Source organism: Ailuropoda melanoleuca, chromosome 9 (assembly GCF_002007445.2).
Source record: "Ailuropoda melanoleuca isolate Jingjing chromosome 9, ASM200744v2, whole genome shotgun sequence".
Classification (NCBI taxonomy): domain Eukaryota; kingdom Metazoa; phylum Chordata; class Mammalia; order Carnivora; family Ursidae; genus Ailuropoda; species Ailuropoda melanoleuca.
The window spans coordinates 70,259,433-70,279,114 of NC_048226.1; the positions used below are offsets into that span (position 1 = coordinate 70,259,433).

At 37.7% G+C, this 19,682-nt stretch overlaps 1 protein-coding gene across 1 annotated transcript in view; it reads left to right on the forward strand.

The window, feature by feature from the left end:
- ATP6V1C1 (ATPase H+ transporting V1 subunit C1) overlaps nucleotides 1-19,422 on the forward strand; it is a 40,897-nt gene extending 21,475 nt beyond the window's left edge. Inside the window, exons 4-13 of the mRNA XM_002922602.4 lie at nucleotides 1,300-1,385; nucleotides 2,070-2,164; nucleotides 3,730-3,821; nucleotides 4,811-4,909; nucleotides 6,704-6,772; nucleotides 14,254-14,346; nucleotides 14,436-14,529; nucleotides 16,181-16,278; nucleotides 17,091-17,217; nucleotides 18,516-19,422. Coding sequence (XP_002922648.1) covers nucleotides 1,300-1,385; nucleotides 2,070-2,164; nucleotides 3,730-3,821; nucleotides 4,811-4,909; nucleotides 6,704-6,772; nucleotides 14,254-14,346; nucleotides 14,436-14,529; nucleotides 16,181-16,278; nucleotides 17,091-17,217; nucleotides 18,516-18,611 — 949 coding nt within the window. The 3' untranslated portion in view covers nucleotides 18,612-19,422. The remainder of the gene's footprint in view (nucleotides 1-1,299; nucleotides 1,386-2,069; nucleotides 2,165-3,729; nucleotides 3,822-4,810; nucleotides 4,910-6,703; nucleotides 6,773-14,253; nucleotides 14,347-14,435; nucleotides 14,530-16,180; nucleotides 16,279-17,090; nucleotides 17,218-18,515) is intronic.
- The last annotated feature ends 260 nt before the right edge of the window (nucleotides 19,423-19,682 follow it).

Sequence of the window (19,682 nt, forward strand, 5' to 3'; positions counted from 1 at the left end):
GGAGTTTCTTAATTTGTCTACCCGTTTACCCTCCCTGCCATTGAGCATATGATCCTCAGATTAATAGTCCAAAGCCTGTTTTGACCATGTTACACTTCTCTCTAAAGTCTGATATCAGAGGCTATCTACCTGGCCAGCTGGCTTCAGGCTACCTTCCTAGTCTAACCTCCCCTTCTCAGCACAGCACTCGGGCAGTCTGGATCCCTCTTCATCCTCTGAATGCCCTTGCTTTTCTGCCCCTCCTGATGTTGACTCAGGGATGCCCTGCAGCAAGAATGTACTTTCTTCCCCTGTAATCATCCTTTCAGAACCATTCCTGTCCTTCATTGCCTTGCTCATGAGTCATTATGCTTTTTTGATTACAGTGGCTAGAAGTGATCCCTTTTTCCTTTATGCTTCTCTCTCTGTAACCTGGTGTTCTCAGCTGGCACTTAACCATAGATTGCTTTGTAGTTAGTCATTTGTGTCTTCCGGTATCTCTTCATTTCGATTTTAAGCAATGTTAAACTAGTGTTTTGTTTTTTGTTTTTTTTTTTTTTGTCTTCTATACTTTTGTATCCCACCCAGGGCCCAGAGGCAGATATAGTACTGGAGAAAGAACACCAAAGTCCAGACACCATGTTTCTAGTCCCAGCTCTGCCATTAGCTGGTTTTGTGGTATTGTGACTTTTTGTGATTAAGTCACTTACTCTCTTTATACCTTGGCGTCTTTACTTACATAAAATGAAGGGGTTGACAAGGTGATACCTGGGTGCCTCAGTAGTTATGGCACTATGGTTTCTCTTTAGCATTGTTCCCTGCACATAGTAGATGCTCAATAAATAGTTAATGAATAAATAATACGGACCTCATTCTTCATCATTCCTGTTGCTTGTATTCTGTTGCTTGTCAGATCTCTTTTGTCCTAAGTGAAAGCATATGTGGTGAATGCTAGCGCCCAGCCTCCGTCCTTTGTTGTTGGTCCTTGCAGTCAGATTCATTGGCCCATTTTTGTCATATAATGTATGTTTCTCACTAGTTTCCCATTACCTTCTTTCCAGACTTAATAAACATATTGCGTGTAATCTCTTTAAAACTCTACAGTTACTCAGTTGAGCTTTGCACATAACAAAATCTTGGTCCCTTTTATCCTTAAAACCTTATTTATAGAAGTTATGACCCATTGTTCTATATTATACAGATAGGTATAATGGGAACGTATATGGTCAAATTCATGTGTGTATGTACTGCGTTCATTGTATAGCATGGAATTTAGGTCTTTTTCCTGAAAATTATTGTTAATTTTTTTCCCCTCCCAAGGGTGGTTAAGAAAGTGGCTCAGTACATGGCTGATGTGTTGGAGGATAGTAAAGATAAAGTTCAGGAGAATCTGTTGGCCAATGGAGGTAAGCTAATATTTCAGGATTTGATATTGACTTACATAAGGTGAATGACTTAGCTATGAAAACAGGGAATAGTTGTTGAGTGTCTCTTTGACTCTGCATTTTTTATTCTTTTCATTTGAATGTGCAAGGGTCTGTGTTTTGAAGATAGTTGAAGTATACGCTCCTAGAAACAATTATCACCTGGTTTTAATAGATTTATTTTCAGTTTGAGTAAGTTGGCAAAGAAAGAACATACTTTTGTCAAATTCTACTTATTGAGGAGACAGTTTGAAGTAGTTTCTTAATCTTTGTGTCTCTTTCTCCTACATATGAGGCATATGATGGGTATGTGCATATCCCATTTTTTAAGTCATCAAATTAGCATTTTAATATTTACGTATGTATATATCTATATATAGACACACACATACCCATATATATGTGTATATGTAAAAATATAAATTTTTGAGTAAGGAGAAGAGTTCCAGTCAGATTACAAGGTAAAAATGTTGATTATTCCATGTTACTTAATAATAGTTCCACATTTTTAAAATCAGGACTCTCCAGCAATGGTGACATCTTTATACTGATTTTCTCGGTGCAAGTTTCAGCATTAAAAGTTACTACTGTGTAGGAAACTATAAACATTCTGTTGCTTCTCAGCAAAAGAAAAAAAAAAGTAATTAACTTATTTCCTTATTTCAGTTGACTTGGTTACTTATATAACAAGGTTTCAGTGGGACATGGCTAAGTATCCAATCAAGCAGTCCCTGAAAAATATTTCTGAAATAATCGCCAAGGTAAGATAAAAAATGACACAGGTAGGACACATTTATAGTGGTTTTATTTATTTTATAAGTTTTTAGCTGGGAAATGCTCTTTAGGTTTTGACAAAGCAACTAAATGATATGTGATGGATAGAAACAGAAAGTACCCTTAGTATGACTTTACCCAAAAAGAAAGATGTTGAAATATAGCACTTTGCTGTGTACATTATCCAAGTTGTATTTACTTACTTAAGTGGTTAACTTAAATATTGTATCAGTGGTGTTTAAGTAAGAAAGTAAACTTTAAAATTCTATATTTATTATTTATACAAATTTAAGGGTAACTGAGATTATGTAGAACAGGAAATTGGAATCTATTAAAGATTTAGTAGTCATTCAGGTAGATGACAGTGATTACTTTAGCATGGTTACTTATAGTACTAATTCAGACATTAAACTTTAGGGGTTCTCTGACGCCTTCTGACATTCAGTATCGATCTTCTACCCCAAAAAGATGCTAGTATTCATGTACACATGATTTTATGTAGAGTTTCAGAGAGTACACAGATCCTGTGAAGCTCATCCATGAGCTCACCAAGTTAAGAGTTCCTTTTATATTGTATCCTTGAACCTGAGAGAAAATGTAAAAGTCATACCTGAAACTATACACAGGGCAAGTAGACAAGGCCCTTTTAATTGTCAACATTGTTATGATCTGGCTAGGATGAAAAGTATGGTTTAAATTACTTGGATAGACTTTTTCCTGGCTCCCAATGACTTCATTTGAACAATGTGCTCTATAGTTAAATATAAATGAGTAGATTTTTAAGGATTTTAAAACTGAAGTCATCATTATAATTTAATGAAAACGAGTAGTTTGATTATATAAAATGGTGCTCTCGCTATGACTGAGCCTTATTTTCTTCTGATTCTTATCAAGGATCTACGTCATCTTCTGATACTAGCATAGATGAGGAAACAGGCTCATAGAGGTGAATTGACTTACCCCAGTGCCACATAGCTAATAATGGTAGATATGAGTCAAAACTAGTTCTTCAGATGCTGAATCTGCTGATTTGTATTTTCTTCCTAAATTGTTAGTAGTTTTAGGCCTTTTTTTGAAAAATCAGCTTCTGTAACATTTATAAATATATTCATCCACAATTGTAATTTAATCGCAAAAGTATTTTGTGTAAGAATAGTGGTGTTGTGAACAACAAAACTGTGTAGTTTATTACTTTTGGAAATTAATCCTTTGGCCTTCTGAAGTTAAAGCCTTTTAATCAATAATCTCTGTACCCAGTGGCATAGATTCCATTTACGTGGTTTAAGTAGTATCATAATGGTAATTAAAGTATATGTGGACTAAAACATTATCTTTAGTAGAAAAGATTCATATGGAAATTACTAGGGTTATTAAAAATGAAGTAGATTATTTTTTAAAATGCCCTTTTAAGTTGTGCTTTTAAAATAATAGTTCTTAACATCGGCAACCAGTGATGGTGTTTTTAAAAGTAAATGTTCAGGTACAGCTACTTTATTTGTGTTAGAGGCAGATTTAGGAAAATCTTGCCTATTTTTCTTTTTCATTTTTAAAGGGAGTGACTCAAATTGACAATGACCTGAAATCTAGAGCATCTGCATATAACAACTTGAAAGGAAATCTTCAGAATTTGGAACGGAAGAATGCGTAAGTGTATCAAGTATATGTGAATATTAAGGATTGGGGAAGCACTCTAGCATACATTGAACGAGCTATTGTTGGGGTTTAGCGAATTCCAGCTTATGCCATTTCTGTAATCAAAACAGTGTCTACTTCATGGAGAAAAGTTTATTAATTCAGGCTAGTCAAAACAGATGCGAGGCTGATTTATTGTACTTGTTTATCCCTTTATGCATTTGAGGTTTTACTGAAAAATTGTCTAAAATTGTTTTAAATCAAATCATAGTTTAATTGCATAGCAATTGCCTGCTGCTTAAAAGAATTCTATTGAAGAATCCTTTTACAGTGTAATTTATCTCCTTTTCTGTTTTAGCTTTTTTACATGTTAGATTTTAAAAAAATAGTACGTTTGTTTTCTTGATCTCATTGCACTATGACTCCTGCAAGTGTGGCTTTAAGCATTTAACTACTCAAGTTATGCATTCATTTCCAGAGGGAAAATTGGTTGGCTACCATCAGTGGTACAAACAGGGCAAGTCATTTGCATTATGAAATGTACTGGGAGACCAAATGAAGACCGATTTGAAAGAGTTGATTATTGGGTTAACCAACCAAAATTGCCTAGTATCAGATGATACCCAGGGAGAGGGAGGAAAATCAAAGGTTGTCTTTAGATGATATAATGTTGTAATTATGATGAAATAGACTTTAATTGACATATAATGAATAACACTTGCCCAGTCAAGGTATTATATATGTAATCAAGAGAAGAGCTGAGTTATAATAATTAAAGCAAATACAAAGGGAGATACAGGAGGCACATTTTGATAAATATTGACATTTCTTTAATAGTGGGGGCGAGAAATAGCTAAATTTGACTTCTTACAAAAGTAAAAATGTTAAGAAGATTAATCTGTTTCTCGAGATGTATATATATGTGAATATAATTAGCCTGCTCTTTCTTTACTTGTGTTTGGCGGCATTATCAGCCTGATTATTTTTTTCTTATTCCTCAGAGGAAGTTTGCTAACTAGAAGTTTAGCAGAAATTGTGAAGAAGGATGACTTTGTACTTGATTCAGAGTATCTCGTCACATTACTGGTTGTAGTTCCCAAGTATGTCTTTTAATTACAAAAGTTTTTTTTACTTGTTATTGTAAGAAAAATGTTAGTATCTGATACTGTAATTTGAAGTGTTCCATAGAACCCAATTGTGAAGGAACTATTACGTTGTCCTTCATTCTGTGAACCAACATGTACTCATATGGCACACGTAGTAGAATTGAGTTTATAATCTGGTAATGGAGACATCAGTTATAAATTGCGATTTCAAATCAAATTTAGCAGCTTAGTAGAGTGGGCTTATTTAAAAATTAAATAATGATAATTATTAGATTTTTAAAAAAATACAGAATTTAGATTTTTCAAAATAGGAAGCTCTTTGTATTTTTCTGAAAAGTCTTTATGATTGGTTAGGATGAATTAAACCCTTTAAGAAGCAAAGGCTGGATTAGGTCAGGGGTTAGCAAATTTTTTCTTTAAAGGGCCATATAGTCAATATTTTACATTTTGCAAGCCCAAGGGTCTCTTAAAACTACTCAACTCTGCCATGTCAACTTTGTGGTTGTAGCTGAAAGCAGCCATACTGTGAATGGGTGTGGCTGTGTTTCAGTAAAACTTTATTTACGAAAACAGGCATAGGTTCTGGGCCTAGTTTGCTGGATTAGAGAACCCTTTGAAATCTTCTTCAGATTAGGTCTGCTGTGTTAGGTAACATTTGATCATAGTTAATCTTGGTAAAATGAAACCTTTCGATACTCATAGGAAGAATTAGTAATTCTGTGCACATGCACGCATGTGTATGGGAGAGAGAGACTGTTAGTGGTTTCATTTCTGACTTGACTGAAGTCTCGCTATCAGGGAATCTTTGGAGAATCCAAACTGAGGTGGGAGATTTGGGGATTCTTCACAGTATCATTGCACGGATTCTTCCTTTGCTGTGCTCTCCATTTCTGTCTGGTTAAGGAACTGGGAATATTGGAAAGTGGTATGTCCTGGAAAGGGTGGGAAAGCACCTGCCTTGAATTTACCATGGCCACAATATTATATGACTTCTGTTTTTCTCCCCTTACTGCAGAATACTAGAGCACTGATTATTTATAATAAATTTCTGTGTATCTGTGTCTTATAGGTAGAAAAATAACCTTTGCCCAGATAAAAGATTCGTCTTAATCTTTATTGAAAATTTCCGTTTAAGATCTGAAATTTTTAGTTTTCTGTACATTATGGGACCTAGGGTACCTTATGTGTTGAATTGTTCACTATCCGGTCTACAAATACTGCAGTTCATTAAATTGCAAACATAACTGTCTTTCTGCACACGCCCCAAACTGTTGGTCTCTAGAGAGGGTTGTTGCACAACGTTCTGTGCAGCATGGTTTGCTGTCACTTAATTTACTCAATGCTTCCTGGTATGCTGTGCTTTCAGTAAATACAGTTTGATTCAGCATTTCATAAATGGCCAGTGAGTAGACATGATAGAGATTTCCAGTGTGGCCTTTTAAGTTAATTTATTTTTAATAAGGTAATGCATATTAACTCTGAAGTTTGAAAGTCATTTAGAATCTGTATTTCACTTTACTTCCTTTCCAAACTTAGTTCTGGGGTGTGCCTCTTTTGCAATAGTTAGTGGATATAAGAGTGGTGAACTGTATTTCCTGCCTCACCACTTACTGTGTTTGAAATTCATTCTCAGTAGGAAACTTGAAATTTTTTTTTTTTTTTTGGTTACATAGATTTGAAGTATACTTTAGTTGAACTTCCTGTTTGTCTCATATTTTTTTCTCTTTCTGGATATCAGGAGGTAAGACTTGTTTTTCTTTTCCACTACTTACTGTACCTTTCCTGCAGGTTAAACCATAACGACTGGATTAAGCAGTATGAAACACTAGCTGAAATGGTAGTTCCAAGGTCTAGCAAGTAAGTAGTAGTCTTTGTAAAACCCATTTCTTGCCTAGAATTCCTTTTTATAGTTGGGATGTTGGGTTAGGAAATAGCTTTATCTTTTCTTTGTGGTAAATTTACGGTTTTAGAACCATCTTTTTCATCATATAAATAAGTTACGTTAACTCTAGTAATCACAGTTATAGACCTGGAAGGGACTTTGTACAGTCTGATCGACTGTCTCATGTTTATAGATGGGAGAAGTTTGAGACCACAGAGGTGAAGTGGTTTGCCCAGAGTCACACATCTCATTAATGGCAGGGCTAGAATTAGAACCCAAGTCACTGGTGTGGTACTTTTTCTGCCATGCTATGTCACCTTCTGAAAATCCTTCGTTCAATGTTTATTGTATACCTACTGTGTGTCTGTAATTCTTCATTTCCCTTGCAAAGTAAGTGTACCAAAATGGCTGCCAGACTAGAGTACCACGTGATCTCATTTTCCAGTGAGCATAGATTCTTCCTAATCTATATTTTCCATTATAAAAAACTTGTATTAAGTGTTTTTAAATTTATGGATTGATATACTTTGTCTAATTTGATATATATGACAATTCTTTGAAATAGTTGCAGCAGTTATTCTTGTGGATAAAGAAGTAAAAATAGAGAAGAATTAAATAGCTGCCTAAGGCATTTGGCTGCATTGACTGTATTAGTGTCCAGTGACAAAGTTAGGAAGAAAGTCAGGTTTTTTAATGTTAGGTCTTGTACTGTTGACACTACCATGTTATTTTTTCCTGTATTCTGCGATTCCACATGAGATGTTCTTGAGAAAATATTAAATACAGTGTATATGTACCCCCCCAAGGATTCTTTTGTATGCTATGCCTCAAGAGGTGGCAACATGTGGTGAGAAAGGTATAGCAGATAGTGAAGAAGTGGTATTAGTAAGGTTAGGCCCGTGCAATATTTTCTTTTCCAGTTTCATTGTGTCATATGGGAGGTAGCTTAGTATAATGGAAAGAGTGCTGGGCCCAGGGATTTGAGTTCTGTTGCTGGTTCTGCTACCAACTGGCTGTGTGACCTGGGATAAGCCTTTTACCTTCTCTGGGCCTCATTTTCCTTTGTCTGTAAAATGAGCATAGCACCTTCCCAGTACACATTATGAGGCTATTTCACGGCTTGATAAGATAACAAAATATAAGGTAATATGATTATGATAGTTCCACAAATGTTGANTTCTGGGCCTCATTTTCCTTTGTCTGTAAAATGAGCATAGCACCTTCCCAGTACACATTATGAGGCTATTTCAAGGCTTGATAAGATAACAAAATATAAGGTAATATGATTATGATAGTTCCACAAATGTTTATTTTTTTTGAGAACTAAACTGCAAACCTCTGCTCATCATGAATTTTTTTTTTTCCCATTTTGGGGAATACCTTCAATTCATACCAGCCCTTCACATGGTAAACTGAAGACTAAGGACAGCCTTAGTCTTCATATTAGTTTCCCAGTGAAGCTGTTTATCCTGACAAATAACAACTTCTTATAGCTTTGTACTCTGTAGGACATTAAAGCGGTAGAGGTTGGCTTTATGTCTGAGAGGCAGGGGAGGGAGGACACCAAAGACGCAGTGTACATACATGTCCTCACAGCTAGTACATATGCCAGACCCAAGGTCCAGGGGAGTGGTGTGTAGATAAGTTTCAGATTTACTCTTTTGAAAGAAGGACTTTAAAAATATTACTTCAGAGATTTACATCTCTTGAACATTAGTAGCTTAAAGGAAAAAAATGCCAAGCAGTAAGAGTTCAGCGTAGACAACACCTGTCTTCTAGAAGAATGAGGAGTGAGTGCTCCCTGACCACCAGTGAAAACCTGTGTTCTACCTGCTTCTCGTTCAAAAGACGTTTGGAACCACTGACATGAAAGGGTAGCTATTTAAATTTCGTTCACAAGAACAGCAGCAGCTCAACCAGCCCCATGACAGGATGGTTCATTCATGTGGGGCAGACAGGCTGTGGTGGGTTAGTTTGGAATTTTGTCCACTGTTCAGGAAAGATCTCTGTGACTTGATGCTGGAATTTTAGCTTATCATAATAACTAACATTTTTGAGTAGCTGCTGTGTGCTAGTAATTGTTCTAAGTGCTTCATTTTTAAGTCATTTCTAAGTAGTAATACTTTCACTTGTTGCTTTTTGGCACTTGAGTCCTGACTCTTGGGAGCAGTGAAGATGAAAGTGAAATTGTGAGGTGGAAGAATGAATTGAAAAATACTGTCTTCAAACCGGAAGGAAATAACTTTACTTAAAAAATGCTTGGAATCCAGCTATTTATAAAATATTCTACTTAAGTCTTAAAATCATTGGAGAGTTTGAACTCCCACCATTGTTGTGTGGATAAGTGCAGGGATGAGTGTAAATGCCATGCACAGTTACAGCCAAAGAAGTGGGGGCTGGGCGGCTGTTCTACTTCTCGTTGGAAAAACTGTTCAGAAAGAGGTGTTTTTCACTTGTACTCAGAATTACCACTTTTCTTTTGTCTACTTTTCCTTGTGAAGATAGTCTGACCAGGTCCGATCACTAGTTAACTTCTGCCTTTTCTGTGTTATTGGAAGCAGTACCACAAATGCGTTGGTGCTTCACAGAGGGTTTTGGTCAGGGAGCTAGAGGAACCCAGCTACGAAAGCCTAGGGAAAACCGTCCTAGCCATTGTGCAGAGAAAAGTTTCCCCTGTGTTTTGGAGCTGGGATTGCAAAGATAACGTTTATGAAGAAAAGCAGGAGAGAGATGCCTTGGCAGTGACATAGGCAGATTATTTAGGGGACAGAGAAGATGGCAGGTCTGAATTTTAGGACCGAGCTAAGAAATCGGGAGCAGCGGGCCGAGCTAGTGGGCTCCAGAAGCATGGCTACTCACATGGGTGACTGAAAATGCCGTGAAATGTCTGGAGAATGTTGCGTTTCCTTCAGGCCTGGTTATGCCTGTGTGAGGATGGTACTGCTCCTACTACGTAATAGTAGCACTAAACGGAGGGGTGCGTTTGGGTCATTTATTTGAACCTAGTAGAACTTGTGCTGCTGGGTTAAGCTAAACTAAGCTCCCTTTCAGGCACAGTCCAAGTCCTTGTTTAATCATGAAAAGATGGCACTTTCTTAACTCTTTCCTTTCCTTTTGGCTTTCATTTTGTTTCTCTGCCTTGGTCTCATATGTCACTTAAGGTCACTGCTGGTTTTGGCTTTGTTTGAAATCCCTCCAGCTTCTGGCTTCTCATCTCCGCAATCCCTGCAGTTCACAAACCATCACCTCCACTTGAGTTTTTTTGTTGCTGTTTATTATTTTTAAGAAGATTTTATTTATTTATTTGTCAGAGAGAGAGAGCGCACAAGCAGGGGGAGCAGCAGGCAGAGGGAGAAGCGGGCTCCCTGCCTGGCAAGGAGCCTGATGTGTGGGACTCGATCCCAGGACCCTGGGATCATGACCTGAGCCAAAGACAGACGCTTCACCCACTGAGCCACCCAGGCGTCCTCCACTTGAGTTTTGTAGTCTCTTGCCTTACCCTCAACTTCTAGAAAGGCTTTACTTCTGGAATCTTAAATCTGTAATCCAGTTCTTAAACCAGAGCCTCCTTTTCATCTTTTCCACTGTCCCAGAACCTGCTCTTTAACCTTGTCCACATCTCTAGTCCCCACCCCTTTGCTCTGACATTGATTTCCTCCAGTCATGCTTCCCCTCCTGCTGAGCCTGAACTCTCGAGTCATCACTTTAGCTGTTGTCTTGCCTGCACCATCATCTCTGGCCCCTGTGACCTCCTGCAAACTCCCTCCCTGAATTAATCTGTAATGCAGCCTGCTGGCTTCTACGCCTGAATTGCCTGAGCAAGCCGGAGAGAATCTGGTAGCTCTGAGTATTGGCGAGTCTAGTCTTGGGCTCTTCTGTCTTAGCAGAACAGCTTATTCTTCTGTCAGCACCTTTTCAACCACACCCAGGGCTCTGACCTCTGCCTGCAGTGTTGGTACTCCGAAATCTCCCATCTGTGGCCTGGCTATCCCCATAGTTTCAGACTCCCACACCTGGGTTCTCCTGGGCACTGCACATGTCTGTGCCACAGGTAGCTACCAATAGGACATCATCCCCCCAATCTCAGCCTAGTCGCCCATCTCCCTTGTTGTGTGTGGCAGCAATATCTGCCTACTTACCAAACCAGACCGTGGTAGTCAGTCATTATGAACTCTTACGTCTCCCTCACCACCCGCCCTCCCAGGACCCAATCTAACAGCTGTGTTATTTCTACCTTCAGTAGCATTTGGTTGACTCATATGAAATTGCTATTTTGTAGGTCAAAAATGGTCAGATACCAACAACTTCATATGGTTCAACTGACTTTAACACCCCCCCACCCCCACCCCGCCCCGCCAAGCCCCGTAGCTACAGCCGCTGCTTCAGTTTAAATACCCGTCTCTTGCCTGGACTGTTGTAATTGCCATTAGCTGGTCTCTTCTGTCTCTACTCTTTTCTTCCTCTCATCAGTCTCCTGCATTGCTGCCATTTTCATTTTTGTGGTGTACCAATCTATTATTGGCACACGTGTGTGCACACACGCCCACCCCTGTACTCTGTGTGCCAGCTATGCTTATTTCTGGCAGAGCCCCAAATGTGCCATGCTGTTCCACACCTGTGTGCATTTGCCTGTGGGGCTCTACTGGCATGTTCTCTCCTTTGCCTGTCTTTCAGACTTCCACTTGGCATTACTGCTTTTGTGAAACTCTTTAATGCCTCCTGAGATAAAGTTATTAATTTCCTTTTTGCCCCAATATATCACATATATCTTCTATTATAACATTTGCAGTCCTGTATTGTATTACTTGTTTCTCTCTGTTTCCTGATTAGACCCATGCCTTGAGGTCAGCAAACCACGTTGTCTTAGTTTTATTCCTAATATGTAGTGAGAGGTGGGCTAGAGGCTCGGTACATGTTAAATGATTGAAAGTCCATTATCCCAGGGACTCGTGGTTTGTTTTTTATAATATTTTAAGAAATACCTTTCCTGGAGATAGGAAGGAAAAGCAAATGGTTTCTGTTTATTTTTTCTTAAAAGGTAGCACAGCAGGATTTAGTCATAAAATAAGACTGACTTTTTATCTTGTCTTCCTTCACCATAAGGATTTTGAGTAAAGCCAAACAACTTTGCTGTGCCTTGGGTCTCTGCATGATAGAGGAGCCCGCGTAATAGACACCCGGCTCATTGTCACAGAGCTGTGGCAAACATCAAATGCTTTAAAACAGCCAAGTACTGTGTGAATTTAAAAGATAACTTTAACAATGGAGGAATATTGTTAGGGGTCTGCACTAGCCTGTCAGGTTGGATTTGGATTTGTTTGATGGCAGTGTGCATTTTACAGAGTTAAGCCTGGGAGATCTGAAGATCATTAAATGTTTTCTATTGAGTTCTGTGCACTTGGTAGCTGCCTTGCCTTGGATTTGATAGGCACCAGGAACAAGAATTAAGGGTAATAGTTTTGAGAGAGCACCTCTTATTTATTTATTTTTTAATTTTTAAGTTTTTTTTTTAAAGATTTTATTTATTTGAGAGAGAGTGAGTCAGCGAGAGAGAGAGAGAGCTCACAAGTAGGGGGAGTGGCAGGCAGAGGAAGAGGGAGAAGCAGACTCCCCACTGAGCAGGGAGCCCGACGTGGGACTCGATTCTAGGACCTTAGGGTCATGACCTGAGCTGAAGGCAGACGTTTAACTGACTGAGGTACCCAGGCGCCCTAATTCTTTTTTTTTTTTTTTTAAAGATTTTATTTATTTATTCGACAGAGAGAGACAGCCAGTGAGAGAGGGAACACAAGCGGGGGAGTGGGAGAGGAAGAAGCAGCCTCATAGCGGAGGAGCGTGATGTGGGGCTCGATTCCATAATGCCGCAGGCNTTTTTTTTAAAGATTTTATTTATTTATTCGACAGAGATAGAGACAGCCAGTGAGAGAGGGAACACAAGCGGGAGAGTGGGAGAGGAAGAAGCAGCCTCATAGCGGAGGAGCGTGATGTGGGGCTCGATTCCATAATGCCGCAGGTGCCCTAATTCTTATTTTAAAAAATTTTATTTTTAAGTAATCTCCACACCCAGTGTGCGGCTCGAACTCACAACCTTGAGATCAAGAGTCGCACGTGCTACTGAACCGAGCCACGCAGGTGCCCCGAGAGGGCAACTTTGAAAAGGAAGTTTAAATGTTCTAAATCCGAATTAGCTGAGTTTCTCTCTGTGTTGGTGATGACAGTGGTCAGTCCTCCCAGAGGCCTCTGCTGGTCCTGTTGCTGGAGAGGTAGGCCAAGAGCCAGGGTGGCTTCAGTCCTATAGCTGTTCTGCCATTAAGTATTGTTGTCTCCTGAATTTACCTGAATTAACTGCTAACCAGGCAGTTCTTAGACTTCTTGGAAAACTAAACTTGCTTTTTTTTTTTCTCCCCCATATTTAGTAAAGTATCTTTGAATTCCACAAGCACTCCCTCAGGTTTGTAAAACATTATTTTTTCCAATTTCAGAAGTACCACATTGTAAATAAAAACTAAACAAACAAAAAAACCTAATACTTAGAAGATAGAAGGGAAAAGAGACCCCTCTCACACACCATTAAGTGATGCTTCTGCCCCAACAACATCACTGTTGAACAGTTCAGTGTATAGCTTCGTAGACTCTGCATATGGGATTCTCTACATAAGTAGCTATAGGTAACTTTTGAAAGCCAAGTGAGAATCATAGTGTACATGAACTGTACAGTCTGCCTTTCCAAACAGCTTTTCCCCAGGGCATTAAAAATTTATACGACAGTTAAAATTTCCCTACAGTTGTGTCTGGAAACGTCTTTCCAGTGATGTCCATGAGACCCATGACTGGATAGAAGTTCTGACCTCGCTGGGATCTTCTAGAGCCTAGGAGGAAGCCCTGAGGTGTAAAAGTGTGTTTTGTCAGAGGATATCTAGACCATTGCATTTGTCTGTTTTTGAGTTAGGGTGTTGGGGGTAGTGGGAAGGAAAGATCTGAGGTAGGAGGTATTGGCAGTGCAGAGAGGGTGAGTCAGGCCTCAGTGGGCTGGGCTGGACAGAGGTAGAGAGAATTCGGTTTCCAGAAGAGAAGAAGGTGCTTATTAGCAGGGAAGTAAGGAGACTCTGGAATAAACTAGCTACTGGTTTTGCCTCAGCCAGCCTGGCACTGGGTAGATGGAAAAGCATGGTTCTTGGAGTTTGGACATTTCACTTGAGTAAATGTTGTGGATTTTGTTGGGTGAGGAAGAGGTAAATGGCATAGGGCTGTTAAGGCATTGTAAATAAACACATTGTAAATGCTGAGTGTCCTCAGCATCAGAGGCCATTCGGGTATTTAGCCTTGAGGTGGTTTGGGAAGGGCTCCATACCCTACTGTTCCTCCTCCTCCTGTTTGTGAATTCTGCCCTCAGTGTGAAAGAGGACGATAAATACAAAGCTTTAAATGGACTTTTTTGGTTTTTTTCCCCCCATAGTGTTCTCTCAGAGGACCAAGACAGTTACCTTTGTAATGTCACCTTGTTTAGGAAGGCAGTTGATGACTTCAGACACAAAGCCAGGGAAAACAAGTAAGATTTTTTTGTTTGTTTTTAAATTTGTTAGATCACCTATATACACAGTGTTGACATTTTTGTTTTTCCCCCCACCCCAAATTTAGATTCATCGTTCGTGACTTCCAGTATAATGAAGAGGAGATGAAAGCAGATAAAGAAGAAATGAACAGACTTTCTACTGATAAGAAAAAGCAGTTTGTATGTGTTCTTAATATTTACTATTTTTTTTTTAAAGATTTTGTTTATTTATTTGACAGAGAGACAGGCAGCGAGAGAGGGAGCACAAGCAGGGGGAGAGGGAGAGGAAGAAGCAGACTCCCAGGGGAGGAGCCTGATGTGGGGCTCGATCCCAGAATGCCGGGATCACGCCCTGAGCTGAAGGCAGATGCTTAACAACTGAGCCACCCAGGCGCCCCTTAATATTTACTATTGTCAGTGTTAAGCAGAAGAAAAAGAAGTGTTGCTTTTTCCTTTTTATTTAAAAGAGAAGAAAACTGATTTTACTTTTAAGACATTTGATTTTAGTTATTTTTTCTAGTAATCAAAATGAATTTTCTCTAAGCAAACTTAGATCTTAAAATCCATATCTTAAAATTAATTACTCCATCTTAATCCATGTCAGGAATTAATTTTAAATGCAGTATTAATGCCTCTGTAGTGTGAGGTTTTATGTTAACGAAGTAATAGTTCTTTGAGAAAGAATTTTCATTTTCTTGAGGCAAATTTTTTTAATGCGGCAGTATTATACCGAAGCAATATCTGTTTAAACCACTGGAGAGTTAGTATGTTCTAGGCAAAATGGGGAAAGGGGATGGAATCGTGACAAGGGAAGAAGATGGTGTCAACTTCCTTGTCATCTTTAAGTGCTGGATTACTGCGAAGACTAGAAGCTTGAATGGAAGGGGTGATGAATGAAAATTTATTTCTCTTTAATGCAAGAGAAAATAAAAGCAAATCCCATTTAAAATTATTCCTAAGTATTTTATAAACCATATCATCTCAAATTTGGAGAAAACTAATCCTAACCAAGTAATGCCCAATAAAACCAACTTGTTATGAAGGTCCAGAGCCTTTTTAAAGAACAGATACTTTAACTGAAGATTTTCACTTTGTCTTGTCCTTTTTGGTTAAATTAATTGGTTGGTACATCAAGTAAACCTAATGGTGTTCTCCAAATAATTTAGCTGAACTGATCACGTATGTCTTTTACGTATTGAAAGGCTATTAAGTTATTTAAAATCTGTTTAAAGGAGTATTTTTATTTAGTACTGGAAATCATACTGAATATTTTAAGTTCAAAGAGAAGTTATCCTATATAATAGAATCATTAAAAATTTAGAATATGAAGAGTTTTAAGAGATCTAGATCAACACCCCTGATTTTATAGATGAAAAAATTAAGATCTAGGGATATATATTAAATGACTTACTGCATAACTGTTTATCCTGTTCCTGAGAAGTTGTTTGTAAGTTGAATTCTATTTTAAATGTCTCAAATGTATCGCATAATAAGTTCAGGTTTTTATATTTTGGTTTTCAAACCTAGGGCACATCTGTATTGTGTATGAGTTTAAACTACTTATATGATTTTTTCTGTGTAGTGAATAGGTTCCATGAATTTTGGTGTCTGCTCAGGTTATAGCATAGTGGCTAACCTTTTAATCTTATTTAAGATGAAGTGTCCAAGATAATGAGATAAATGAAACATTTTTTAAATGAATTATGATGTGATTTAATTCTCCTGTAGATTCTTATTAGGTAGTCACTCTTTTAAAAATATTTGGTTTATTTATTTCTAACTGCCATTTTCAAGACCAAATTTGTGGTGATTTTTTTTTTCCTTTTTGTAGGGACCACTTGTACGGTGGCTGAAAGTAAATTTCAGTGAGGCGTTTATTGCGTGGATTCATGTGAAAGCGTTGAGGGTTTTTGTTGAGTCTGTTTTAAGGTAAAGAAGTTAATCAAAAAATTTGATCCCTTTACATTAGACCTCTTTGTTATAACATACAGTTTAGTAATAGGAAATTGATGCAGAGAAACCAAAGGGACAACCAGGAGGGAGAGATTGTCAGTATCATACATTCATATTAGTCTTGTCCTTGGTGCCAGGTAGGGAAAAAGCGATCCATACTGCTATATTCCCTGGTTCTTTGCTGTTGTAGTTAAGTTCAAAGTAGATTATAAAATACCTAGTTAACGTTTGTTTAAAAGAAGGTCTTTTCACATACTTTACATATAGTTTGGTATACACTATACTGAGGATTTATTTGAAATCACTGTTTCATATTAACTTAAAATAGTTGATTATTTTGAGATACTTAAAAATCTCAAACATCTTGTGATCCTCTGTACATTTTGCTCATATTGGAAGTAGTTCAAAATACTTATCTGTAGCCCTGCTTGCTATTTGTAAATTTCATTGACTTTTCAAGATGTAATTATGTTGTTCCTGATCACAAAGGTGTCTCCTAAATGTACATATTATTGCTGAGGGTATTCATAGATTAAAAATTGAAGAGTAATTAAAAGTAATTCCTCGTAGACAGTGGACTCTCATTATAAGGATTTCTAGTGGATGGTGAGGACCAGAGGTTGAACTTGTAAAGGTGGTCATTAAAATGAGATACCCTCTCTCTGTTAACTCATTAAAGAAGACTATGAGACTATGAGGATATTTGCTTTGAAAAGAAAATCTCTTTGAAATCTGCTTTGAAAATGTGTTTACTTGTGTTATATACTGTACATTTGCTTCCTGATAAGGTATGGCTTGCCAGTGAACTTCCAAGCAATGCTACTTCAGCCCAATAAGAAAACAATGAAGAAACTAAGAGAAGTATTATATGAATTGTATAAACATCTAGACAGCAGTGCGGCAGCTATTATTGATGTAAGTACTTATTAGGTACCTTGGAAGAGTAGGAACTGGAATGAATTTCAGAAAAGATTATTGGAAGGAGATAAATGGAAAAGGGATTGTAAATACTGCATTATTTATTCAGTCTTTTTTTTTTACTTGAGGTTCTCAATTAATTTGTTAAACATAGCAAGTAATTTACGTTGTTTACCCTGTTTTGTACTAGTTAGAGCAGTGCTTTTGCTTCTAAGCCAGTCATTGTCTTGCTATAGATCAGATGTTTATAGCTGCAGAAATAAACAACCGTGATACTATACTACTTGCTTAACAAAGTTAATAAATTGCAGCGAAGAAGAAAATAAGTAGTTAATTCAGTTGTATTTGTTACAAGTAGTGAAGTCAGAGGAGCATTTTAAAGGGAACTACCATTTTTCTAAACTGGTGTGTGTATATCTTCTTTCAAACAGAGGGTATAAGCAAACTATTGCTGTTGTTCAGATTTGTAGTGGGTTTTTATTTCATGTTTTTTTATTTCAAATAGCTTATTAATTTTTTTCCTTTTTAGGATGGTAGTATCTCATATTTGCATTAGTTAGAACCCACAAAACGTCAGTTTTTCTTGATAGAAGAAAATGCAGGAAATTACTGTCTACATTTTCATGTAATTATCAATAAAATAGGTTCAACTATTTGATACATAATTTCCTACCAGTATATATATATTTTTAAAGATTTTATTTATTTATTTGAGAGAGAGGGAGAGAGAGCATGAGTGGAGGAGAGGGGCAGAGGTAGAAGGAGAAGCAGACTTCCCACTGAGCAGAGAGCCACCTTGGGGCTCGATCCCAGGACCCTGAGATTATGACCCAAGCCAAAGGCAGACGCCCAACTGACTGAGCCACCTAGGCACCCCTCCTACCTGTATATTCTTAAAACATGCATAAATAATAAGTGATATCATTAAAATCATACTTGGTTTACTTCTGTTCAGCATTTTAATGAGCCATGTGCCCCATAAACTGAATACCCCAAGCCTGAGATTTAAAAAGTAATTTTATACATTATGCATAAAAAAGGCTTATAGGATCATGGTTAAGCACATATAGGCTTTGGAGTCAGTGAGTGGTTAAATCTGGCTTTACTACCCAAATCTGTGTTTCCTCATTGGCAAAATGGGAGCAGTAATGGCTAACTCAGATTAAATTAGCATAAACATATACACTTAGCCCGAGAGTAGGTGTTCATTAAGAAGGCAAATGGTCATACTTAATTTCTTCTTTTCTTTGATCTCTGTAAGTTCTCATTTGGATAATTGTCTGATTTTTCTGTAGGCTCCTATGGATATTCCAGGCTTAAACCTGAGTCAACAGGAATACTACCCCTATGTGTACTACAAGATTGATTGCAACTTGCTGGAATTCAAGTAAAAATGAGCTCCTTCCCAGACAATCCTGTCCTTGTGTTGGTGTATTCTAACAGAAATAGGTTGCAGTATGACAGTACTTCTAACTCCCTATTGTCCTTCGCTTGCTTCTGACCACTTTTCCTAGTGAGTTCTTCCATAGTGGTCCATCTCAATATTTTCTTCTTAAAGGAAAATAGATGTCTTACTTCTTTTTATTGATCAGGTCTGTAAATGTGTACTAAAAAAATCAGAGTTTATTTATAAACAGAATAGTTTATTTAAAAAGGTCTTTCTTCATTGATATTGTGGTATGCATTAATTCCATTTGTTACTGTTGTGTACAAAAGCCTTGTTTACAAGGGAACGGTAAACGTTTATACCATTTCGTTCACTGTATTTAGTAGACATAACTGTTTAATAGTTACTGAATCATGATGTAACAAAATGTGATGATATTCAGGTATGTAGCTTTCTGAATGTTTCAAATTCCAATCTATGAGCACTGTTGACACCCACAGGAGAGAATAAAATTACCTGTGCAAAGGTGTATTGTGGTGTGTGTAACTTGGGAAGATGACAGTTCAGGCTGGGAGTTTAATAAAGGAGAGCAGAGCTGACTTGCTGTGCTACTTCCCGGTTTTTGTTCTGTATCGAGGGCTGGCCGTTTGTGTCTGACTCGCGTGGGATTTAAGTGTGCCAGTGTTGGGTCACAGCACAAATGTAAAGATTATTTTTCAATATGTGATGGGTATTTACATTGGGACACTAGATTTTGAGTTCCCTCAAATAATTAGGAAGTGGGGCCAACGCTGAATAAAGTGTAGTGAAACTGTGCAGCTTTAGTCATTTGTTCTGTCCTTATTGTACATGTGTCCTTCCTAGGATTTTTTAATTATAAAAGCCTTCATTTTGACATATATATCATTTATGACATCGTCCAAAGAGGCATTATTTGTTGTAAAAATCTCTGAACTGGACAACTTCATTTACCATCCCGAAGGAGCTTTTAAAAGAGGTTTCTCTGGCAGGGCTCCCCTTCCTGTGCACTCCCAGGGCATTTCTTTTTTTTTTTTTTTTTTTAAAGATTTTTTTT